Source organism: Pipistrellus kuhlii, unplaced genomic scaffold, assembly GCF_014108245.1.
Source record: "Pipistrellus kuhlii isolate mPipKuh1 unplaced genomic scaffold, mPipKuh1.p scaffold_m20_p_7, whole genome shotgun sequence".
Classification (NCBI taxonomy): domain Eukaryota; kingdom Metazoa; phylum Chordata; class Mammalia; order Chiroptera; family Vespertilionidae; genus Pipistrellus; species Pipistrellus kuhlii.
The window spans coordinates 47,630,641-47,656,859 of record NW_023425573.1 but is presented as its reverse complement, the minus strand read 5'-3'; the positions used below and the strand labels follow the sequence as shown (position 1 = coordinate 47,656,859).

The window sequence follows — 26,219 nt, the reverse complement described above, 5'->3', positions numbered from 1 at the left end:
AAACTGATGACAGATACAGACCTCTTATTCCCTCCCTCCCCTGCCCCCACCCTACCCATCTAACTGCACACACACAAGCAACATTTTGCAAACAATTTAAGGGAATCACCGAAAGACCACTTAAAGCTCATCTGCTGACCCTATTAAGCCCCTGAACTGATGGAGTTAGCAATCAGTCTTTGAGGTAATGGCATTGAGTGTAAGGCAAATTAAAAAAAATTCCACACGTATCTTAGGAAAACACAGAATGCATAAGGAAAAAAAAAAAATCAGGCCTTTGAAATGAAATGTTGTTTCTAGGTAGGCATATCAGATTTATTACAAACACTAGTCTCCTGATTTTTTAATTCTATGAAACAGTTTTATAGAAAAGAGGTGGTGGGGAGATGCATTAAGAATTGTATCTACAGCAGTACACATTCCAATTAATATGCACAATCTTTCATTCGCCTGAGAATAAGCTTACTTGTGCCTATTTTATTAATATCCATAAATGGCAGAGGGTTCCAAGTTCAGATAGTTAAGAGAACACTATCTTTCAATATCAAAACTGTTAATTAGGGAATTGTTAATAATTAGGGGAAATGCACTAGAGCAGATCTGAGTTTACGTAGGCAAAGAAAACATAGAAATCTTAAAAGTAGAGAGGCATTAAATGAGTGAATATTTTGTCCAGCAGACTGAAACACCAGCATAAGTAACATAACAACCCAGAGAGATAAGAGAAAAAATAAGAGACAATTCAGGGAAAGGAAGAGGAAAGAACCTAAAAGCTGAGGGAGGCTGTGAATGCGATTTTAAAATTTCAGTTTTAGTGCATTTGATCACTACTTTTTGTTATTCAAAGCGACTTTTATAAACCACCTTTATGATATTGCTTATGCTGACCAATCTATTATTTTTTTAAAAAGTATAATGAATATATTCTCATCAGCAGCTAAACCTGCACATTAATAATGATGATAATCATTGCTAACATTTATTGATTGCTAATGATATGCCAGGATAATGTGCTAAGCTCTATACATAGTCTCATCTAGTTCTTATGACAAGCCTATGAGGTAGAATCTATTATTATCCCCATTTTAAAGATGAGGAGACTGAGGCTTACAGAAGCAAAATAAAGTTATTAGATACTACAACCCCCTAACCCCAGAAATCAGGACTACAACATCTCATCCCATAGTTTTAAAAACAAGAATACACAAGAGTTTAGTTTAGTCATACAGGATTGCAACAATCAACAAAAGAGAACCATACCCCTACGTGTCTGTAATAGAACTCCATTATAATGTTCCTGTCTGGGCCAATGCGGAAACCCTATTAGAGGCATTCTGCTAAAGAGAAATTGTATGTACACTGGGTTCGTGAAGAACAGAAGCTAACCCTGCAATAAAACCAAATCAGTATTATAACAAGATGCTTAATGAGATCTTGGTTCTAAGTTGGAAATTTATTTAATATAAAGCTTTCCCACAGGGAGTGACCTCTTTTTTTTGGCCTACAATTTCACTGTATTGCTCATTTAATGTTACCTAATAGAGACCCATCTTTATTAGCATGTTTACTTGCTATTTTGTTAGCTCCTGCTGATGAAGAAACAAAGGCAAGTGTGTACACCTGTTCGATATTTCGCCTGATATTTCTGGGACACGGGGTGTCCAGCAGCAGGGCTCACAGTGCTGGAAGTACTGGAGTTCATCCCAGTTCTAAAATGCTAAGGTTTCAAGGACTGACAACTGGAAACCATTGTCCCATTTTTCATTCTCTTATACATAAAAAGTAAATCACTCTGTCAAGTAAAAAGCAGCTTATTCTAAATCGGTATCCAAGCTACATAACATTTGACTCAAATTGCATTATAAATGTTCAAAAATTTTAAGACACAAAAATGCAGCAAGTTTCTGTACTCTTGATGAATCCTAATGGTACAAACCTGGTAGGCAGATACAGGAGATGCAAGATAGGGTGCCAGAGAAGCTTGGGTGATCATTCTGTTTGCAGCAATACTGTATGGTGAAGGGTAAAATCTAGAACAAACACAAAAGCCTGTATTAAGTAATCCTTTGAACAGAGCATTTCACGGAACAAATGTCTGATATTTTCCACCTTTCCATTTTCCCTCAAGCCATTATGTATGTATCTTAATGACATACCCGTTCTGTATAGCAGCTGTGGTTGGGTCGTAAGTGAGTGTCATTCCAGCCTATGGGAATGAAGAGAAAGAGAAACATCTGCAAAGGCACTATTAAAAAACTCCATTTCTTAGAGTCAGGACAACATGAGACAGTAAGGGTTTAATAGCATACGATAAAAATAGAAGTTTCTGTTAGCAAACAGAATTACAAACTCCACATGAGAATTAAAGCTCTAGGTCTGTACTGTCCCAAATAGAAACCAATAGCCACTTGCAGTTATTTAAAGTTAAATAAAATATTGAGTTCCTCCGACATCCAAGCTACATTTAAAGTGTTCAAATAGCTACACATGGCTAGTGGTTATCATTGGTCATATTCCAGAACATTTATTTCTACTGGATGGCTATTCCCTAGAAATTCTTGAACCAGATGTTACTTTTAAAAACACACAATTCATTGAAAATAAACATGGAGAAAAGGAGGTCCAACATCTTAATTAAGGAATTGAGCTTTTTTTGTTTTGTTTTGTTTTTGTTAAATAAAGAACATTACTCAAAAGAATTAAGCAAAAAAAGAAAAGAAAAAAGAAAAAAGAAAAAAAAGAAAGAAAAGAAAATCCCTCAATGACAAATATACTATTTATTTTAATAATGTTATTTAGAATGACTTCTGAATAGTTATAAATATAAACCTCTCTCAGAATCCATGGCATATGAAATGCTCTTTTACTTGAGGTGTAGTAAACATAGCTGTTTCCACCATTTACCTGTCCATCTAGTGAATTGTTCCTCTCAGCACCATTTCCACTGGGAAACTTTTAATTCGACATTATGCGGATTATTCCAGGAGTGTGGCGGCCAAGTTCAGATGATGCTTGTGCAACTAGTCACAGGCTCTCAGAATCATGCACCCACACTAAAGTTTCAGGAAAGAACTTACAAGTCTCACCTCTCCTTCTCTATGCCATGGTCTTCCATTGGGGATGTATTTGTTGGGGTTCTGTCTCTTCTTCTGTCCTCCATCCGCAAACTTACACAACAAAGGTTCTGTTGGAGCTAAATACACAGGGAGAAACAATATGAAACCAAATGTGTGTGTGTGTATACGGAAGACAACGTGACTGAATTGCTTCTTTAACAGCAGCAGTGTGAATAGAACACTTTAAGGAAAAAGTTTGCTCAGACCCTTATAAAATTATCCACTGGTGACAAATATATTGTTATATTCAAACCAGAGTGTAATGAGAACACCTGAACAGCAATTCTGAGGACACGTAAGATTCACTTCTGCCACTCTTTAAATGTAGATACACTTTTTAAAATTTTGGGCCCTCTCCAATTCCACCTCTACAAACCTCCAAATGTAAACGTGGTTATGTCCATCCTCTCCTCCCTACCTTAAAATGGCTCCCATAATTCCTTCAGAGGCCTTCACTTCCCCAGAAGAAACATGTTTCCAGTTTGACCTCTCACATGTATTTTTATTCATCCTGTTTATAACTACTGGTAAGTGTGTTGATTTGTTTGGTGTCTATTTCCCCTCAAGAGTGTAAGCTCCACGGGGGCAGTGACATCTGTTCTGTTCATTGCTTTATCCCCAGAGTCTCAGGGTCTGGCATGGTATGGGTGCTTATTACATCTTGGTTCAGTCAATGCATTTGTTTAGTTTTGGGATACAGCATTGAAGACAGCTGTTGGGAGAAAGCTGAAAACCAGTGAACACCCTATTTCAAGGTTTTTCCTGTGCCTTTAACCATCCCACTCAGTGTTGCTTTACTCTACGTCCACATCATAAGATGACCCAAAGAACTCAAGAACACAGGAAAGCAAAGGATGCAGGGATACGTACACATGAGCTAAAAAGACAGAGGAGAGAGAGAGAAAGAGAAGAGAAAAGAAAAAAAAGGGCGATGGCACAGCTGGCCGCTGTGACTTTTCTTTGCCTTTCAAGAATGGAAACAGCAGTGTATTCCTGAAAATGGTGCATGTTTCTGTGTGTTTCTCCTTAAGGCAATAAAGGCAGTCACACCTTCCTGTCTGGCTCTCACATTCCACCCTTTGTCTACTACAGAACTGTGATTACTACTTTCAGGTTCTGTCTCAAAGTTAAATAACCATGAAGAGAAAAATATTACTTGTGGGAAATTTACCCCTTTCTCCTTTGCCTCTTATTATCCTAATTCATCTCTCATTTTATATCACTATTACCCACCCACTAATGACAGGGTGGAAGCAATAGTGTCTTTCAACACTTCTCTGCCAAAATACAAAACACAACACCGAATCCAACTGTAATTCCTTCTCGGGGGCTGTCTAGGCTGTAGTTTGGCATGATCTCCTCCTCTCCCAGTGAGGCCCACTCAAAAGGATGTGTGGGAATGTGAGCTCACTTCAGAACGACAACTGTGCTGTGGGTACTAGGAGGTGAGAGCAAAACCATGAGGCATCTGGTGAGAATCCAGGAAGCCTGGGCCCTACCTTTCACAAAGGGGTCCTTTGTTTTCCTTCTGACTCCTACCACACCCTAACGCCCCCAGGCTCACCGGAACAAGGAACTTCCATGTAAGGCAAACTGGGTGTGATGCTAGATGGACTGGGGCCAAATCCTAGACAGTAGATGAGCTACTCTCTTCAGTCTTAGGGGGGAAAAAAAAAAAAAAAAGGAAATATTGGCTTTTAAAGTAAATGGTTGCAATGAAGCAAGAGGGCTTTCCAATCACTGATGGTGCCTTTAGTTCTAAACTTGGGCCATATAGGGGCAGATGGAAACCAGTAGGGCCAAGAGAACACAGACATTCAAAGCAAAGAAGAGAATAAAAAGCAAACCTTGCTGAGATGAGAGCATCCGTGGCCTTAGATGTCTCACCTTGACTTCTAAGGACAAATCAAGAACTTAAACAAAGAAACAAAATCTCACTCTCCACAGATCTGGAAAGGTCCTTCTGGCCCTAAATGTTTTCTCCAAAGACAGCTGAGGTTTTAGGATTCTGCTTTCCCCTAACCTTGGAGGGCAGGAGAGAGATGATAAATTCTGTGTTTGTTGGCACTTTGTGCAACCTCATGTTAAGAGGATGCTTTTATCTAGAGGCATATAAAGACTAGCTCCTGGACTGAAATGTAAGAAAGAGAGAGTTTGCTTGGCATGGAGAATACTATAAAATGAGCCATTTTCTTCCATTAGTGTTATTTCTTCTAGAGAAAGAAGGGGGCCAGTTGGACTCATCGCCAAGCTCATTACAGGCTGCTGAAGCAGGTAGGTGTGAATGAAAACAGTTGGTCAACCCCTGGCAAGTGCTGAAATGCCACAGCTGTTCAAAGGCCAAGTGTCCCTGTCTGTGGTCAGATGCTTCCAACACATTTCAATTCATCCAGAGTGCCCTCTGTCAAAAAACCAAAATAAACTCGGGCAATAACAAAGTCTGCTAAAAACATAAGAGGAGTGCCCAGTAGTATCAAATCAAATTCTAATGGCTTCTTTCCTCTATTAAAAGTCCCTTTGGTCTGTTTAGCAAGTGAAATTTTTTTTTAGTGCCCACGAAGTTTAAAGTATAGTGTTAAGAACTATGGATACAGTGGTGGGTAAAATAGGCTGGCAGTCTAATGGGGATGAGAGTGTACCAACCTTATAGAAACAGATTTACCATTTATGATACAGTGTGCTGTTTTCAGAGATGTTATTTTTAATAAAAATGCCACCCAGAAGTGATATACCGTATTTTTCGGACCATAAGACGCACTTTTTCCCCCCCTAGAAGTGGGGGGGAAAAGTCCCTGCGTCTTATGGTCCAAATATAGCCTACACATATACTTTAAAAAAAAAGTTTTTTTACTTGCCCGGCTCTATGTGGTCTCTGTGTGCTTGCCCGGCTCTAAAATGGTTCTAAATGCTGCTGTTTACTTTACAGGGTTGATTACATGTGTTTATGACTGTGATGTTGGGTTTTAATGCACATAAAATATTTTAGGACATTATTTGTTTCAGAATCTTTTTTTCTTCATTTCCCTTCTCTAAAAACTGGTGCGTCTTATGGTCCGGTGCATCTTATGGTCCGAAAAATACGGTACTTGATACAGGAACAGCTCCAGTTCTTCTCCCCCCGCCCCCCTTTTTTTTGTAACTACATTTTTATTGATTTTAGAGGAAGAGGAAGGAAGAGATAGGAGAGAAACATCAATCAGCTGCTTCCTGCATACCCCTTACTGGGGACTGAGTCCTCAACCTGGGCATGTGTCCTGACCAGGAACTGAACCAGCTGACCCCAGCACGGGACAACCCTCAACCAACTGAGCCATATCTGGCGGGTGCTCCAATTATTTTACAGCTGGCACTCCCTGCACTTGGATGACATTATGAGAAGCAGCTTAACCCTGTTAAATCCTTGATGTCTTGTTCGTTACAAAGAGTGTACCAGGTGCTCCAGGAAAGCAACCATGTGAAAATTTCTTTAAGACACTAATGCTGTCATTAAGCTGAGCAAGGGTTAGATGAGTTCAGTTAAGAGTTTTGAAATGAAAAGCAAACACACACCCCGATCTATCATGATCCACTTGTTCTTAAGTGTATGTAAGCTTGTTACAAAATGAGAGATTCTTATTTGACTGGCATTTCCTGTGGCTAATTCCAAACCAGGGAATAGTCTTCAACTTGCTTGTTTTTTGGAGCCTAATACACAGGTTTCAGATATAAGATTGGGAGACACCATGCCATGCCAGTTTGTTCTACAGACCGGTCCTTCAGGTAGCCTCTGACTGCTCTTTATAGGAGGGAAATATTGAGGGGCTGGCAGGCAGAAAAGGAAATGCCACGAATACCAGCGTATGACTGTGACTAATCGGTAAGTTTGGGTATATTATGTTAAAAAAGTTAGTATGAACTGTCAACCCATAACTTCTTTATGATCTCCTTTCTAGATTAGCAACTCTTTACCTTGATGCATAAAAAATAATTGTAGAAAGTTCTAACAAATGATTTATGGTTTTAGATCTATTCCTGCGTTAAGGTGATATAAAAAAAGATAAAAAGTTGCCCCTAAGCAATTTATTTCACCAGATTGTGTACCTCAGATTTTACCCCTACCAACAGTCTGTAAAATATAAACTGCCTTAGACAGAAGCATTTCCTGCAGTGTGGGACACTAACCCACTCTTCCTTTCTGATAAAATGAACTACTTTAAAATCTTCCTTTAAAAATTTCAACCTAAGCAACATTTTTTTTTTGTGTGTGTGTGTGTGAGATCTTTCAGGTCAGATTCTCTTCTTAATATCCAAGACAGAAAAGTTTCTTGCTTGTTCATCAGAACCAACAGGAACATGTACCTCCAAAAGTTTAAGTCCTGTCACCTAACCTTCAGCAGGCAAGGCCACACAGGCAAACACTGACCTGACCTTTTCTGGCCCCTCAAGAGCCACCTGGGGTAACTGCATTACTGGATTCTCCAACATGCACTGGACAGGGCTTTGCGAGCGGGATGATCTACAAATGGCTGGCTGTGGGGCACTCCCATGCCTCCTCTAAAGGACGATGAGCCATCTGGGTGATCCCCAGGATGACTCACTGCACATCTCCACCAAGCAGCTTCCTTATCTCTCTTTTGAAGCTCAAACTCTGCAATGATTTATGCTCCATTATCTCCCCTTGATCCCGACACTAAAACCGCTTCTAAAATGCCTGCTCTGACTAAGCACCAAGCTTCTGATTTGGCCTCCTGGAAGTCCTCACATCTCTAAGTGCTTGGAGGACTCAGTCCTCTGTGGTTTGTTGGGCCTTTTTCTCACCGAGTTCTAACAGCTGGAGAAATGGCTACATCCAAACGCCTTTTTTTTTTTTTTTTTTTTTTTTTTAAGGTATGTAGCATTTTAGCCCGATCAGCATTCTATAAAACACAAACAGCCCTCGATAGAAGCTTTTCCACCAGTGGTAGGAAACTAGCCAACTCAGCAACTGCAATTAGCTTTCTTCCTGACGCTGGTACCTACTCTCAAAATGCCTCAACTAACAACATGCAAGGAACTATCTGGGACTTTTCTTTTAAAAACTCAATCTAAGGATCTAATAAAAATGACTATTCATTTTTTCCCCGGAGTGTGTACACCAACGACATCCCTTCCAGCTCTAGCGCCTGGTTTCTAACCAAATCCTGCTGCCCCGCTCAATCACTCCTCAGAGCTCCAGATTCTCTCTACAGATGCCCATCCTTCCACACCTCTCCTTTCCTGCCTTTATATAGTGCTTCCATCTTCACTCAGCTTTACCTGGCAGTGAAATAATAATCCAACACTATTAAAGTCAGGGTAAGTAAAATACAAAATTGTCATCTTTTCCCATCCTTCTAACATAAATATTTTACTATTCTATGTTTACTACTTTTCTAAATCTGTATTTATTTATTTTTTCATATTTGCAATGTTTAGGTCCTTTTCTTCCCTCACATCCATTGTGGACCTTTCGCTATCTTTTTAGAGAATAATTAATAAATGGTTACATAATGTGCAATTGGAAAAGGGATTGCACATAGTTTCTCTGTTATTATAATACTGTGGGAACATCTCTGTGTGTGTATAACTTATCTCCCCAGTCTCAGTGCCAACGGCCATACTGGTGGTCAGACTGTATGGTGGTTGGAACACTAGCTCTGGATTAGTCTCCCTGGGGTTTGCACTGACTAGCTGGCGACTCTGTGCAAGTTATTTAATATTTCTGGTTTCATAATCTGTGAAATGGGGATAGTAACTTACTTCAAAAGTTTTGTTACCATTAACATACCAAGTGCTTTGGCCCTCAATGCCTGTCAGCTATTGTTGTTATTACTGCTACGGTAACAGGAGCTCAGGAGAGGGGCGGGGTTCAGACATTGTAAGCTGGTGTGTCTCCCATGGAGATTCCATTCTGGGGGATCTAACAAGCTGGCGAGGGGCTGCCTTGGCTCCACAGAGAACGGGAGGAGGGCTCGTGCTGCAGCTAAGGATGAAGTTACTGGCACATGCTCTTTAGAAAACAGCTCCATAGTAACATCTGTATCCTCCACCCAAGATCCTTATGCTTTCATAACATTTCTTCTCCATTTCTTATTGCTCCTCCCTGGGACAACCTGTTAGCAAAAAGGTGTGAAACTGATTCAAGGAATCTGCTGCAGGCCGGGTGTGATTCATGGCGACAAGGAAGCCAGCCCCATCACGAGCCTGGTAGAACAATCCATCAAACATCTTCAGCTAAAGCACTGGCATCTTTCCAGCTGTGGTCCCTTGTCGCTTTTTAAAAATTGGGCTTTCTTTCCTTGGAATTTTAGATCTGCAAGAGGGCGCTCAGCCCATGGCTGCCCAGCACGCTGGCTCTTGCCGCAGCTACTGCTCAGAAGAGTGCAGCTGGGAGAGCATGTGCGTGCATTTACATTGCTCTGCAGTGCACACGGGGTGAGGCACACGGGGTGAGGCACACGGGGTGAGGGACGTGTGAGCAGACCCCAGTTCAAAGGTGTGATCACAATGTCCTCAGAGGACTAGGAGTTTGCACAAGTCTTTGTCCTACAACTGCCAAAGCTTTGTGTGTTTTTTTTGTTTTGTTTTGTTTTTACCAAGTAAATCAATGCTTAAGACAAACATTCAGAGAACAAAATGGGCAATAAAAACCCTTGAAGGGTGTCCAGTCTTTTTACTAGAGTTGTAATTTTTCTTTTTTCTTCCAAACATTACATTTTCTGCCTCCTGGCTTAGGACAATGCCCTAACACTATCACCTAGACATATAGTTATGAAATGCGGTCAGAGCTGCTTTTAAGCACTGCAGGGCACACACCCAATCAGAAAAGCCAGGGCACCATAGAAAGCGGGCGTAAAACGGTCTTTGGATGGAGTGGGCCAGCAGTCACACACGCACGTCGCTGAGATTCCCCCATGACGCAGACAAAGCTTGGGCGGAGTGGTGGAATGATCCAGCACAATACTGAGAATCTAGCCAGCCCTCCCATACTGTGACTGCACGCACTTCATTTTTAACTCTCTGCCCTTAGCACACAGGAACCTATTCAGACTCCGTTAATGTCATGGAAAGGGCCAGAAAGAGAGATGGTGGTCACACTGCCTCCTGCAGCACTGAACTCATTGTGTGGCCTTTGTTCTTATGAATGTGTGTCCACCCCACAGGTGCAGAAATAGTAGGCACAGGGCAGGCAGCTCGAGGAGAGCTCGGGCAACAGGCTATCTGCATCAGCTTCTCAGAGACTGTACTTTCTGCTAGGAAGCTACTGGAAGAGGAGTCTTTAGACAGGTCTCTGAATCATGGCCCTGAGTGACAGTGTTTTTGACTTGGAGATGTATCCTAATTTGGACATCAGTTCTATCCAAGTAAAACTTTCACCCATTGTTTCTTCTTGTTAATCTTCACCCAAGGTTAATTTCCATTAATTTTTAGAGAGAATGGGAAGGAGACAGGAGGAGGAGGAAAACATCGACATGAGAGAAACAGATCCACTGGTTGCCTCCTTAACACATGCCCTGACAGGGGCCGAGGATCGAACCTGCAACCCAGGTACCTGCCGAGAACTGGGAATTGAACCTGTGATCCTTTGGTCCGAGGGCTGACACTCGTAACCACTGACAAAACCGGCCAGAACCCCTTGTTTCTGATGCTCACTTTGTGGGAAACCACCACCATGATAGAATACCGTATCTATCAAGTTAAGTATTCAGTAGTTATTTAGAATCTCTACGGAATTTACCTAGATTTTCCCACAAAGAAGTCGTTGGTTCTTTCATCCTGGCTGGGGACCTTCTGGGCAAATCTGACTTCCTGTACACCAGCTCCACTCAATACCACAGTAAACCCAAATAAAGGAGGAGGCTTCGAGAGAGACTGGGTGCAGAAGGATAGAAGAAAAGGCCTCCAGAGCAATTGTCTTTTGTAATGTAGATTTAAAGAAGAACATGCTATAAAAAAAATGGCAAAGCCTCTTTGAAAGCATGGTAACATCAGACACAAAAGCTCCAGATTTTTAAAAACCAATTTCAGGATACAGGTCACATTAAATTTGTGACGTGGAGTTTTACAGAACTGTAAGCATGTACTGCGTTAGGTATCATGCCCTGGGCCAGGGTGGGGTATGCCTGGCACTGAGAACCCAGCCACACCGCTCCGGGATGAACAGTGCATTGGCAGAAGGATGGGAAGCATCGGTATGTGACAACTCATGTGTATAGTCAACCTCCTCCTGCTTAGCCATCTACAGACTTCCTTAAGGATGTGAGTCAAGATGAGTTCACTGTACAGTTTGCTCATTTTCATAAAGTGTCTTTTGGGGACTGTGCCGAACATGGGTTTCTTTTCTGTACTTGGCTCCAATGTCACAGGCGACCTGCCAGCCGTGCAAGAACCTAGGTACTCTGACAGAAGCCATCCGGGTAATTCTGCTTCTATTGGCTAACCAACTCGCATCATTAAATAAACCACCCTCTGACCATATTTATGAAATGTTATGTCTGCCTAGCAATGAGCCTACATTATTTAAAGGTTAAAGTGAAGGCTCACTCAATGTACCCTTGCCTGCCAATATTCTTGTTTTCAGCTGGTTCTACTGAAAATAATGTGCCCTCCAAGGAGCAACCTATGTTTTGGAGTAGCCACTCGGGTAATTGCAGGAGGGAGCAGACTGGGCATCATAGAGAATCCTCATATCCTATATACACAAAAAAGAGGGGGAGCGATACAGACATATTGAAAAGAGTCTCTAATTCTGTTATGGGCTCTTAAATCCACTGGGGATTTGTTTTTGGGAAAAGCTGAGTTCGTTGGGACAGTGTGCTTTCCAAGTTCCACAGTGTGCATTTCAAGCCGCTGCCAAAATGCAGTTCAGCCTTGTTTATATGCAGAAGGGTATCCCAAAAGGCCCTCTAAAGAGCCATGGCTGTTGTGATGAGCTCCCCAGGAAGGATGCTTAGCCCCACTTGGTAACCTATACTGTTACAGGGTGACACACAGGCTTCCCGGGCCTGGCACAGAAGCAAAACTAACACAGCCTCGGCAGCCAAGGAACCTGCAGTCTAGTTGGGAACCAAGACCAACACATAGAAAACATCATTCAGTATTAGAAAATGCCACAAAATTAAGTTCTTATTCAGAACGAAGAGAATGGATTTAACTGCACAGTTGCCCCCCACCCCCCAAAAAGAGATGTGATAGGAATTATCTGTTTCTTGTGCCTTGTTGGACACTTAGCACACCTTGGAAGGAACTATTTTCTACTAGTTGCAAGGTACAGAGACTCCTACAACCATTTATACATGGTTTGGAAATCCAGGTGTTTTTTTTCCGTGAATGGGTGTGACCAATAATCTTCAAACCCACTTCAAAGAAAACAGTTAAAAGATACAACCGTGGAGACCTTCAGAGAAAAAAGGAAACTGTCCAACCTCCACCCAGGACACTCCGAAATCTGTTCCACCGGGGGAACTGGCAGATCTTATCTCAGACTGATCACAACATCAAAAACAAATGTGGGCTGGGACATGGCTTTTCTTAAAGTTTCCTTGTCACACGCAAGAATAAGCAGTCACAGGTGGGTGGGTAAGCAGCCCTTCAAAGAACAAATACCACGAGGCTCTGACTGTGCAAAGGATGACATGGAAGTGCAGAAAACACCAGGGGGCAGTGCTCACAGTGGTTAATGAGGAGGCCCCATAGGGCAGGGTTTGCAGAAGGTGCCCTTTTATGAAATTTCTCCCTTGTTTCTACTTGGTTGGAGGGTAAACATCCCTATTTATTTATTTATTTATTTATTTATTTATTTATTTTCTTCCAATTCAGGTGTTGTTGATGGAAGAAGAAAATCAACTTTAAAAAAAAACAAAGAGAAGCTCTTTCACAAGGCTGAGTTCATTGGAATAGTTTACTTCCATGTCTTTTAGAATATATTTTTATTTATTTCAAAAGGGAATGAAGAGGAAGAGAGAAATAAAATCATCAATGATGAGTTGTTAATTGGCTGCCTCTTGCATGCCCCCCACTGGGGATCGATCCTGTAACCCGGGCATGTGACCCGACTAGGAATGGAACCATGACCTCTTCTTGGTTCATAAGTCAACGCTCAACCACTGAGCCACACGGGCTGGGCTACTTCCAGGTCTTATAGTTTATGCTCCAAACCTGTGCCTGTGGCAGTCCAAGCTCACAGACAGCCACACAACTGTTAAGTTTTAGTGTGAGAAGATGAATGTAGTCTGCAGTATCACATGTACTGATAGACAAGTGTTCTATGAAGTGAGTGAGACTCAAGTGGATATGGAAAATTAAAGCGAATCCCTCATCTCAATCAGCAGCTGTTCAGTTAAAGATAAAACTTTGGAGCGATAGCAGAACAAATACTGATACCAATTTACATGCTAGCTTGTAAATAGGTAGTACTGTCTTAATGAAGAGTCTAGTGAAATTTACACAAAGTCAACTAACATTTATTGTTGCTTAGTATGGTCTAAGTGCTATGCTGAATATGAAAACAGAAAGATGAGAGAGGTTTCTGCCTTAGAAGACCTTCCAGTTTAATGGACTAACACATGTAAACATGTTAGATGCTATGATACAGGTGCGTGTCCTTGGGGTGCCAGGCAAACAGGGGGTGACCCTCTGGATCAGAGAAGGCCCTCCCAGGGGGATGCAAGCCTTGCACAGTCTTGAAGAGCAAAGAGGGGATAGCCAAGTTAAAGGGAAGCAAAGCACCTGAGAAAGTGGAAACCACGTAAGAGCAAGGAAGCAGCATGTGTTTGGAATACCATTTCTAGTTCAGGGATGGAGGAGAAACAGTGAGGCTGGTGCAGAGGGAGACAGGACTGAAGAATGAGGCAGTGCCAAACTAGGAATCCTGATGTGCCTCTAGGAATCCTGATCTTTTTGCAAGGGGAATGTGGGGGCGGAGGAGGACTTTTAGCAGTCAAGTGACACAAGGCCTATATTTTACGTAAGTCCCTCTGGCCGCTGGCAGGGATGACACCTGAGGACACCTGAGCAAAAGGGCTAGAAACAGGGCAGGCAAGCAGGAGGCCAGGGTAATGGCCTAGGGGAGAGGTGAGGAGTTACACTAAACAGTGGTAGGAGGGATGGAGGGGAGACTAGATTTTAGAAATAATCAGGGTGAAAATGTAAGGACTTGAATGACTTTGAATGTGAGAGATGATAAAAGGAGGGGCTGGGGTACCCAGGATAGTCTGCCCTGGGTTTCAAGTTCAGGTGCCTGGGTGGATACTGGTTACACTCCCAGAGCTAAGGAACATAGGTAGAGGAGCAGGATTAGATGGGAAGGGGAGTAAATTAAATCAGAAGTAGATAAAACTAAGGTGAGTGAGGCCAGCAGCCTCAGGGGAAAAGCCAGGATAAGCGATGAATGTCAGAAAGTCATCAAAATGGAAATAATAGCTGAAAGCTTGAGTGGATGAATTATAGTAAAATCATGAGCCAAAAATGGAATTGAGGGGAACACTAATAATTAAGGAGCAGAGGGAAGAAAATAAGCACACAAAAGAGAATGAATTAACACGAGACGGGAAGGAACTGGAGAGACAGCTAAAACATCAGGCAGAGGAGGACACATTTCAAGGATGAGTGAGGGACCAGCAGTACCAAATCCAGGAGGCAGACCAACCACAGAGAAGACAGGGAAGCCTCTAGGTCTGAGCCCTGGGAATAAATGTTAGGGTTGAGCTGTGTTTCGTCCATACAAAAGCACTCCAGACTGTGACCTATTTAGACATGGAGTCTTTTCTAAAATGTGTTTTTATTTATTTTTTATTGAATTCATTGGGGTGGCACTGGTTAATAAGATTATACGGGTTTCAGGTGTACAATTCTATAATACATGATCTGTATATTACACGGTGTGTTCAGCACCCCAAGTCAAGTCTCCTTTCATTATCTCTTATCCCTCCTATACCCTCTTCTACCTCCTCCCAACCCCCTTAGTCATAGAGTCTTTAAAGTTAAAATGAGGTTCTCAGGGTAGACCTGGATCCAATGACTGGTGTCCTTATACAAAGGGGGAATTTGGACACAGAGACAGATGCACACAGAGGGAGGATGGTGTAAAGAGGCAGAGGAAGAAGATAGCCATTCACAGTCCAAGGAGCAAGCCTGGAGTATTTCTTCCTTCCCAGCCCTTGGAAGGAGCCAGCCCTGCTGACACTCTGATCTTGAACTTCCAGCCTCCAGAACTCTGAGATAATACATTTTTTATGTTTAAGCCAACCAGCCTGTGATACATTGTCATGGCAGCCCTAGCAGACGAATACAACAAGTCTACCACAAGGAATTTCAGTTGCACCCTAGGGGAAGAAATCAGATTGGATAGAGTTGAGGTGGGTATGAGAAGCGAGGAAGTGGAACACGGTGTTAGAAGGTTTATGTGGGGAGGAGCTAGAGAGGGCTTACTTTAGTTTCAAGAGTATGGAGACCTGAACAATCTGAAACACAAATGGACAGATTTTATTATTTACTAGAGGGCCAGTGCATGAAATTCGAGTATGGAGGGGGTGTTTCCTCAGCCCAGCCTGCACCCTCTTCAATCTGGGACCCCTTGGGGGATGTTCAACTGCCAGTTTAGGCCTGATCCTACAGTCGTACATCCCTTTCGCAATCTGGGATGACTGGCTCCTAACCACTCACCTGCCTGCCTGTCTGATCACCCCTAACCCCTCTGCCTGCTGGCTTGATGGTCCCTAACTTGCCCACCTACCTGCCTGATTGCCCCTAACTTCTCTGCCTGCCTGCCTGATTGTCCCTGCTGGCCTGATCTCACTCCCAAATACCTTCCTCTGCAGGCCTGATATCACCCCCCAACTGCCCTCCCCTGCCAGCCCGATTTCCCCTAACTGCCTCTGCCTTGGCCCCCACCACCATGGCTTTGTCCGGGAGAAGTCATATGTCTGGAAGATGGCCTGTCGATCCAGTCTAATTAGCACATTACCCTTTTATTAGTATAGATAGATTACATAGGATAGGACTGCTTAAATGGGGGGGGGGGGGGGGGGGGGGGCGGGGGGGAGGCAGGGGAGCCTTTCTCAGCAGGAGGAGATGCTCTTGGCAGACAAAAACACATAATCCCTATATCTGGACTGATAGCCAGCCATATGCACTATAATGCCAAACCAGTCATTAAAAAAATTTAATTCTTTCTTACATCTTTCACCAAACAGCTATTGCCCTTAAAAACCCTCCTTAGCCCCCACCTTAGGTTCTGCCTTTGCAGTTCACCCAGATTTGGTTCTGATTGGTCAGTTTCTATGCCAATTAGCATCAAAAGCCCCGCCTCCTAGGCAGCTATTGACTCCTCGCACTTCAACCATATTTGGTTCTGATTGGTGGGTTTCTATGCTGGTTAGCATCTCTGGGCCTATCTCCGGGCCTGACCATAAAGGCGGGGCTGACCAGCAGCTGCCCCAAGCTGCTGGTGACTGCTGGTGAGTGGCTAAACTGCTGAACTCTGGGAGAGAGAGAGAGGCTTGGCTGCTGGTGAGATCCGAGAGAGAAGCAGGGTCTGATCACCCTTCTCTATCTGGGCCTCACCAGCAGCCATTGCTGCTGACCAGCCCCACCTCTCTTTGTCTCCGAGAGGTCAACAGTTCAGCCCGCTCACCTGCTGTGTGTGCAGCCTGGCATTTGATCGAGCCTCCAGTATTGTGGATATTACAACCCCTGGTTCTTTATATAATGTATTTGCATAAAACAGTTCATAGTTTTGTGCTTTTAAAAATGTCTACGGTAGTTATGCTCAGAATTTTTTTTCCTAGTATTATTTGTGTATTTTCTCCACCAACTAGTTTTGTCAGATATCTGTTAGTCATTAAAAGGAAAGGTTTTTTGTTTTGATAAAAAAAAAAAAAAAAAAAAAAGAATAAAAGCAAAAGGCAGATTGAAATTATAAGGAGGGGCTACCTGACTGAGCATGGTTCCAAAAGAATGGGATCAAGGACACAGCTTTGAACCCTTGGTCCTTGATACTTTGGGTAAAGGGACGGGAAAGAAGGGGAGGCAAGAATGGGTGTGAATATAGGTCTCCCTGTTGGGAGGAAGCAGAAAATTGATGATGGCATTCCTGATGGGTGATCTCAATTTTATTCATCAAATAGGAAGGGAAGTTATCTGCTTAGCCTGGAGGTTGGGAGTGAGAAGGGGATTGAGCAGGATGAAGAGCTTCTTCTAGGGAAGTGTGGGAAGCTGAGTGAGGACCAGTGACCCTGAGGGTCTGGTCAAACTGGAGATAGCCATTCCCTGCCCGGAGGTAACAGGAGCAGTAAAAGTGGACTGCTGTGGGATTAACCCAGTTCAGCTTTCTGCCAGGCTGGTGTGACCATGGTACTGAGTACAAGAAAACTAAGGATGCTGCTAAACAAATGGTTTTAGTGTTAAAAAATTGGAGACCAAGTGGGATGGGAAAGAAGGACCAATAAAAAGTGAAAATGGAAGAATCCCTTTGTATGTCAGATCCAGTTTAGTGGGAATGATAGTGTGACGTTGGGATGAAAAGCTACAGGTGTTCTTGGTCACGACACCACCAGGCAGAGCAATGGGGGGAAGTGGACAGGAAGGCCATAGGAGTTGAGGCTCAGATGCTAAGTGGGGGAGGAGGTAACAAAAGCAGAAGCTGGGGTAGAAAGTGTCACAATCCTCAGCCATGTGACTGAATGAAGGTTTGTTGAGGGTGGTGTTAAGTTGGATTAGAGGATGGCTATGCATCCAAGGAAGAGAGGCTTCTTAGGGCTTTACCAGTCAGACAGATCCTTAATGGTGGGCCAGCTTCCATTTCTATTTAAACAACCAATGTCTGCAGAGAGATGAATTTCTAAGTCCTATTTGTAGATCCAAAAAAATAACTTGAAAGGGCTAAATGAGTGGGGTTTTTTTTGTTTGTTTGTTTTTTGTTGTTGACATGTCATCATGTGTTGAAATTGTACATGCATTATATAAAAAAGACCACTGATAACATTTTAGACAACATACCAGAAACTCCGGGTGGTGTCTTAATGAACTTCCCGTTAAAATGACCAATAACGGCTTCACACTTTTCTGTTGATTCCATCCTATATTTACATAAAAATAAAACAAATATTTATTAAAAAAAAAACTGTTAACAAGTACATTCTGAATTATAAAACAAAACACACACCTATATCTAGATTGTTTAAGATCAAACATACCAAATGTGTAATTTTAATCTATTTGTTGGAAAACTGACATTCAATACACAATAGCTTTATTAGTCGTAATATTAAATTAAACACAAAAAAATAGTTTAAAAAACGAGTGTATTCACTGTCTGCTAGAATATTTTAAAGATGGCTTTTCCCTTTACATGATCACAAAATGAAAGGCTCAAAAGATTCTATAAGAACCAGTGTCAATCAGAGGATGTAGAACCTTATGAGGTTTTTGTATTTGCTTCAAGTTTTAAATTAAATTTAAGTCAATTATGTACCTTCCCTTTAATCCTGGCTTTGGAGGCGTAATTAAAGGATGGAGCCTAACTTCACAACTTATTCTTCATCATCTGCAGGGGGCTAAAAACACTTGAGAAACATTTCAGGGGAATTAAGTGATTTTGACTTATGCTTCTTTAATGGAAGAAACACTGAATTATCTATTCAAAAGGCGCTACTCTCCCAGACTACCCAGAGTTACACCCAGGTTTTAATGGGTAATAATAGTTTTAAAAAGCAGTAGAACTTAATTGGATTCCATCTTTGGGCACAGAAATAAACTACTAGATCTGCTTTCAGAAGAACACCCACAGAGGTGACAAGTTTTAGATGGCACTGAGCTTTTCATTGCTTCACATGGATGCTTTTAGCCAATCAAGTGCACACTGGAGAAGACAGCCTTAGTGACAGTTGGCTACAGAACATTTTAGTTTTATTATAAAACTAGATGCTTGGTGCATGAAATTCGTGCACAGGGGGTGTGTGTCCCTCAGCCTAATCTGCGCCCTCTCAAATCTGGGACCCCTTGAGGGACGTCTGACTGCCCGTGTGGGCCCGATTCTACCTACTGCAGGCTTCCAACTGCTCAATATTCCAGTGACAATAAAAAAGTCCCTTCTTTGCATCAATTTTCTTATTTGTAAAACAGTAAACAATGCTTGCTTTGTTATATCACAGGTCTGTGGGAGAACATGTGATTGGCTTCAAATAGGATAATGTAGTATATAAAAGTAAAATGTCAGCAATTTTTCCTCCAGAATCAAAAGTAGTACTATAAGACATACAGACATTATCTGTTACTACACAGTATTAAGTTCCTAAATAATGCACCATGTAAAATAAGTTTTTGTACATGGGCTTTCAGATTAGAACTATATAACAAATCAAACCTCCTTCTAATTAAGATTTTTCCTTTGGAAACCAAATTAACCACTACACCAAAGTATCTTTCCTAGGGAGGAAGGGACTAAAGTAAGATGAAAGAAGTGACGGCACTTTAGATCTATCTGTAACATTTTACTCCTTCAGAAGATAATCTGAGCAAAATTGTAAGATGTTACCATAGGTGTAACAATTGGTGCTTACACAGATGTCATATCATTGATTTACTTTTTTGAAAGCTTGAAATATTTTATTTAAAAATCTAATGTCATTGATTTTATTGATGTTGAATCAAATGTCTATCTAATAAGAAAAATCATATTGATTTCTGTACAAAATTTATGAGTCGGAGATTGCTATTTTGAAGAAGTTATAGACAACCCGATCTAATTCAGATTTATTGCTGTTATAATATTTCCTTGCCCTCAGTCACTAAATATTAGTGTCTTCGGGTTCAAAAATACAAATAAACTTTCAAAAGATTTGGAAAAATCCAAACCACTATTTACACATTATTTAAGTTCATGGTGCAACTAGCTCCCATAATCCTGACTTAAATTCTCTTCTTGCTCAATATTTATTTCCCACGAAACTTAGCAGAGCTGTGGTTGTTAGCATAATAAAAATAGGAAATTGTGCTTACCTAGCAAAGCCAACGCCACGACTTGTACCACTGGAATCACGTAGTATCCTTGTAGAAATAACTTGTCCAAATGGTTTCAGCATGTTTTCAAGCTCCTGCTCATCCATGGACAGTGGCAAGTTAGAAATATATAGGTTGGTAGGATCTTGCTCTTGTTGCTAAAACGGAACAGAGAATTGTCCATTTCTTCCCAATAGAAGGTGAGGTATGTTCACACACCTACTTTTATTTAACCACTCGCTTTGCTCGGGTAAGAACATGGGAACTGCAAGTCACCGCGGACACTTAAAAATAGGATCTGAAGCCCGGACAACCTGTGCAGGTCTGACATGAGCTGGCGGAGCCTTTCTCAGCAGATCTGGAAGTGGGACTGCTGGCAGGGACGCTGAGTTGGAGAGCATCCCCTCGTGGAACCACAAGTTTCAGCTGCCCGCGGTACTCTCCAAAATAACCAACCTCTGCTCTACTACTATTTTTAGGACTCCATTTCAGGCCACGATTGCACAGAAGGCGATTACTGCTAATCAACCCAGACCAAGTCATCTAAAGCCCAGCGGGGCTCTGCCCAAATCCCCTCCTCTGCTCCATGGCAGAGTCCTTACTGTTTTTGAGCTGTGGTACCCTCAGGAAAAGGAGAGCTCCAAAATGAACGACAACAACAAAAAGAAAACGCAAAGTCATACAAAATGATAAACTCTAGGCAGATCAAATTTTAGAACCTGGGTAAAATTAAACTCTAGAACAGATTTGGGGGGTGGGGAGGGAGAAGAGGGGAGGGTTGCTAGGTGCTTGCTACTGAAAGAGGGATCCAGGGGCCGGCAGGGATGGCATTATCTGTGTGCATAATAGAAATGCAGAATCCCAGGCCCCACCCCAAATCCACTAGACCAAAGCTGCATTTTAACAAGATTTCCATGTGCTTTATTTGCATGTGAAAGTTTAAGAATCAATAATCAGGCCATTTCCTATTTATCTTTTCTTTATTTAGGTAGAATCAGTGAAAACCAAAGATATATAGTAGAATTTTCCGAGAACTGATAACTGCTATGTATATGTAACTAAGAGTTTGAAGTTCAAATTGTCAGGGGTAAAACCTATCAAGTCAAAATTCACCTCTGCAATTGTGAAATTAGGGTAGCCTTAATTTTAATTTTAAATCAGGCTTAACTTTAAACCAGGTTTCCTTTGATCATATTAACCAACTAGAGATCCCTCAGCCTGGCCAGAGAGGATCTGGCTGAAACCTGCTCTCCCCTACAACCCTCCGAAGGATCCTGGATTGTGAGAGGGCGTGGCAATAATTAGGCTCCCTCCTCTCTGCTTCCCATGCATCCCCTGAGAACTGCTGCTTCCAAGTAAACCACAGCTCAGCAGTTCCTGCGTTGAGCATCTGCCCCCTGGTGGTCAGTGCATGACATAGCTACTGGCTCATTAGCTGGTTGCTTAGGCTTTTATATATACAGATTGTACCTTTACACACTGAATTATGCAAGCTTATGCTATTTCTTTAACAGGTTGCGGACTAGTAGTTTTATTGCTAGCATTACCCCGTGGCCACATAAGTTCCTATTGAATGAGTACAAAAAACATTTCATATACAGGTTAAAGGCATGCTTTAAAATTAAATACCCATTGCATTTTGAAGTTATTTATTACATATTCTTACAAGCTAATATGTTTAAAAAAAAATCTTGTGATTGGCCACAAACCTTAGAAAACATGAGAAGTCTCATTATCTGTCCGCATTAATAAACACTATTAGTGAAGTATTAATTGATGTTTTAGCTTTAGCAACAAAATAGCACACTCACTGTATTCTAGATTTCCAAAATGCATAATGCTTTAAAAATACATGCTTGCATGAGCATGTTTGATTTGTACAAAGTCTCTACTTTCAAGTGTAGCACTAATGAACCCTGAAGTGAAACTTTTCCTTTATATATAATCCAGTAAAACTGAACATTGATTTTTCTGGTCAAATTTAAAATAACAATCTGGTATCCTAGAAAATGATAAATGGTATCCCCAAGAATTAAAGTTATCAAAGACTGAGAAACTATGAGCAGAAAGTACAGTCCCTACGACTTCATGGTTCAACAGACAGCAGCATGGAGCCAGCCTGTTGCAAAGGTACAGAGAGCAGGCTCCCAGCCTGGGTGCCCCAGACTCTCAGTTGCGTCAATGTGGTAAGATCCAGGAAAACATTAAAAGTTCTCAAATGTTCAATAGCAAGCTGAATAGTTACCCTCATTCACCCCTTCCACAGACTAAACAAAATGGTAACCATCTTTGCCTTTCTTTAGCTGTAGATAAATTCAGTGTGGCATCACTGATTATCTTATGCTGAGTAAAACCTCCTAATGACCATTACATAAAGTGTATCTTTAATGTGTAAAAATCAAAATTGATCTGTTTAATAAGTGCATGACAATAACAGATAACATATTTCAAAGTATGAGGAGAAGCAAAATGGTTTTACGCATTAAAGTTTTCAAATTCTCCTGAGATAGATGGGATGAGTGGTAAAATCCTATTTCTACTTCACTCACTACCTTCATCAACTTCACCCAATTAATCACAAAGCTCCTTGATTAGCCATTTCATGTGGGTTCTGACCTTCCAAATCCCCAAATTTTCCTTCAGTGCTAAAGACAGTGTTTGTTCCTATGGAAGTCTGGTCTTTAATTGGCCAACATAGAAGGGCTCCGTCCTTTCTGTCTGAAGGTGGGTATGTAGGGCCCTGCAGCCTAACACTGCTAATTGACACTGACAGTGCATCTCACACAACCCAGACTCATCACAAGCTCTGACTCCAGTCCTGTCTCCCAAGTCGGGGAGATAAAAACATAAGCATGAATACCATGATACAGATGTGTACAAATGACAGTGGAGCACAGATGGGAGTAGGAAGATTAAGGAAGACTTCAGAGGGCATGACTCTGAGCTGAAATTTGAGAAACGGGCAGAAGTCACGAGGCCGAAACCCGATTGGGAAAGGCTACCTAAGGAGTTTGATTTTACTTCGTCAGGGATTGCTACTTAAACGTGCCCACTGAAGCAATGCTATCAGCAGGGAGAGTGACTACGTATCCTGAGGAGTATGTAGACAAGGGCCAAAGTAGCTTTGAAAAAATTGCACATTTTCTTTGAAGCCTGTGCTTTTATCTGAAAAAAGGAGGGGGGGGGGACAGTGGGCAAGGGAAGCCAATTTTGCAATCTACCCCTTAACTATTTAAGTTTGTTTTAATATAGAAAGAATATTTCTGTTCTAATATTTTCAAGTAATACTCATACTCTAGGGAGCTAAGCCATGTTTATCCTGTGATTTCATGTACTCCAGTAGGTGAGGGGGGAGTAAGAGGAAGGAGGAACTGCCGACCACATACAGCAGTTAGGAAGCCACACCCTGAAAATGTGAAGCATTTGGAGGCACAGAGTAATACGATTAAACCTATCTAATGAGAAAGATTTCTGAATCATGCTTAGTCAGAGTCAGAATACAGGTGGGAACCCCATAATTAAAGAGCATTAAAACACTCCTTGGGCAAAGATATGTTATAGAAAATGTTACATAATATATATAATAAATATTGTGGGCTTTCATTTTAAGCTATAATTATAAAAACACAAATGACTAATATTTAAGAATTTCATAGAATTTGTCATATGTGAAGTTTGTTAAAAGGGCTGACAATGTAGGCACTACTTTCTACATCTGTTTTAGAGTTGCTTCTATTATTAAAATATTTTTTAAAAAATAGTTTTAAAAGTCTTGATTCACCTTGAAAGCTTACCAATGAAGAAATAAGTGCTAAAATCAGAATCCAGGAAGAAATGGAGTTCTTAACCCATTCTTTGATAGATAGTGAGATAGAATAGAATAAACACAAATAAATATTTTTTATGATTTTAATGTATTTGTTTTCAATAGCAACAATTCAATTAGGTTTTTCATTTGGGATGACCCTTAGAACTAATGTCATTTAATGACCACACAGTTACAATAATTAAAAATATACACACAATATAAAACTCCAAGCTGGCAGCATTGGCTACAGAAATATCTAACCCTCAAGGTGTCCATGCATTCTAATTACTCTCCATTCACAGGAACAAAACATACAATATCTGTAGGAAGTGGGGGGTTGTTCTTGAATGAGGGTAATTTAGTTTCCTTAAAAATCAGTGACAACCATAACTGTTTTATTACATCAATGCTATGTCTGAAAAAACAATTCTTCTATAAATTATGGGTGGCCAAACATAAAAATGGGGCCAACAGGCCTCTTTATGTCCATGGAAAGGGTTCAATGGCTTCTCTAACAAGTAGAAAACTGGATCCCACATTGGCTGTGAGAGGGATAAATGGCCACTAATGTTCATTTGAGTAGAAAAGCAGGATTCGGACGTCCCGCGTGGTGTAAGGCACTCAGTCATCATCTGAAAGAAATTAACAAAAACCTCCCTGTGCGTGTGGAATGGTTCCTAAAATGCAAGAAGGGGACTTGGCAGGAAGACCAGACATCTGTTTTCTCTTGTACTGAATAGGTTCACCAACCAGCAGATTGCTTGCTGCTCACACGGGCTTGTGAATGCAAACTGCCTGAAGCATGGAGGGCCTCAGTGAGGAAGGGGAATTCAATTCCTGCTCCTTTAACTGCCTATTTATGGGGGCGGGGAGGAGGGAAGCAAGGTCACCATCAGCCATATTACTGTGTTTCCCCGAAAATTAGACATCCTCCGAAAATAAGACCTACTTACAGGTTTCCTTCTGAGTAAAATATAAGGCATCCCCCCAAAAATAAGCCCCCCCCCCCAGGCTAAACATGAGAGATTTGGTCCACTGATTCTGAAAGAAATGGAGTCACAAGAAATTCACCAGGAAATTCAGGAACTGGATTGTTATGATGATGTTACAGAAGATGATGACGATTGTTATTGAATAAATGAGTAAATTCTTGATACTGTAGGATTCACAGTTTGTCTGGTTTGTGTTGACAATTACTGTACTACCGTACCGTATACAGGTAATAAATTTCCTTTATTTTCATTTAACAATAAATGTGTACCGTATTCTTCTTCATGGAAAAATAAGACATCCCCTGAAAATAAGACCTAGCACATCTTTGGGAGCAAAAATTAATATAAGACACTGTCTTATTTTCGGGGAAACAGGGTACATATGATGATCTGCTCACTCCAAGCCGGCCTTAAGGAGGAGGCATTGCTTCTGCACAAGTCACTCTGCTAACAGATATCACTAATGCTGATTTGAGTTTTATGTCCTTTTAGCTCATTTTCTGAGTTTTTCTCTTCATAGATTTCAGGTGTTTTATTCTAAAAATGCACACGTTTTTAAATAAACGCCAAGTGTAACACAAACAGAACTGGCCTTTGAGACTTTGGGAAACCTTTTGATAAGTATCATCAGGTACTTGATGGACAGAGATCATTTTATTACTTTTAAATGTCCCATTCTTAATTCTCAATATCTGCCCATCCTAGAAAGAAAATTTTCCTCTCACTTAATTGGCTTCTTTGATTAAGAACATAACAACCATTCAATGGTTACCATGTGCCAGGTACCAAATAAGGCACTGGAAATAAAAACATGTAAAAATAGTAATTGCTGTCTAATGCTTTTTTTTTTTAAGTATGTTCTCCTTGATCCCCCCCCCCCCTTTTTTTTTAGAAAGAGAGGAAGAGGGAGAAATAGAAACACTGATCAGCTACCTCCTGCACACCCTTTACTGAGAATGAGTCCCCAACCTAGGCATGTGCTCTGGTTGGGAATTGAACCTGTGACCTCTTGATGCAAGGGTTGACGCTCAACCACTGAGCCACACAGGCTGGGCTGTCTAATGCTCTTTATCAGCAGTTTTGTAATTCAGTTTTAAGTGTGTGTAGAGTCCCTTTTCCACCCAGGTAGCCAATGTGTCAAACAATATATCCTCTCTTACCACCTGGACAACTCTAGTAAAATGCTCTTTAATTTTTTTCCTGACTATGTAACAAAACAAACCTTTAATACACGGGAGTGTGCATTTTCAACACCTTACAGCATCCTGATCAATTCCCTAAAGGAAAGCAGGCAGGGATGGGCCCCTT

The 26,219-nt window shown here is 41.3% G+C and overlaps 1 protein-coding gene across 12 annotated transcripts in view; it reads right to left on the bottom strand.

The window, feature by feature from the left end:
* Nucleotides 1-26,219, bottom strand: part of RBMS1 (RNA binding motif single stranded interacting protein 1) — a 217,308-nt gene that overhangs the window by 10,243 nt on the left and 180,846 nt on the right. For 9 of the 12 annotated variants that reach the window (XM_036422247.2, XM_036422246.2, XM_036422239.2 and 6 more), the window contains exons 5-9: nt 20,112-20,269; nt 18,111-18,190; nt 3,078-3,193; nt 2,157-2,206; nt 1,937-2,030 (exon numbers count right to left, since the gene is read on the bottom strand). In XM_036422247.2, coding sequence (XP_036278140.1) covers nt 1,937-2,030; nt 2,157-2,206; nt 3,078-3,193; nt 18,111-18,190; nt 20,112-20,269 — 498 coding nt within the window. The remainder of the gene's footprint in view (nt 1-1,936; nt 2,031-2,156; nt 2,207-3,077; nt 3,194-18,110; nt 18,191-20,111; nt 20,270-26,219) is intronic. The other 3 variants (XM_036422245.2, XM_036422240.2, XM_036422243.2) reach the window with 1 other exon arrangement.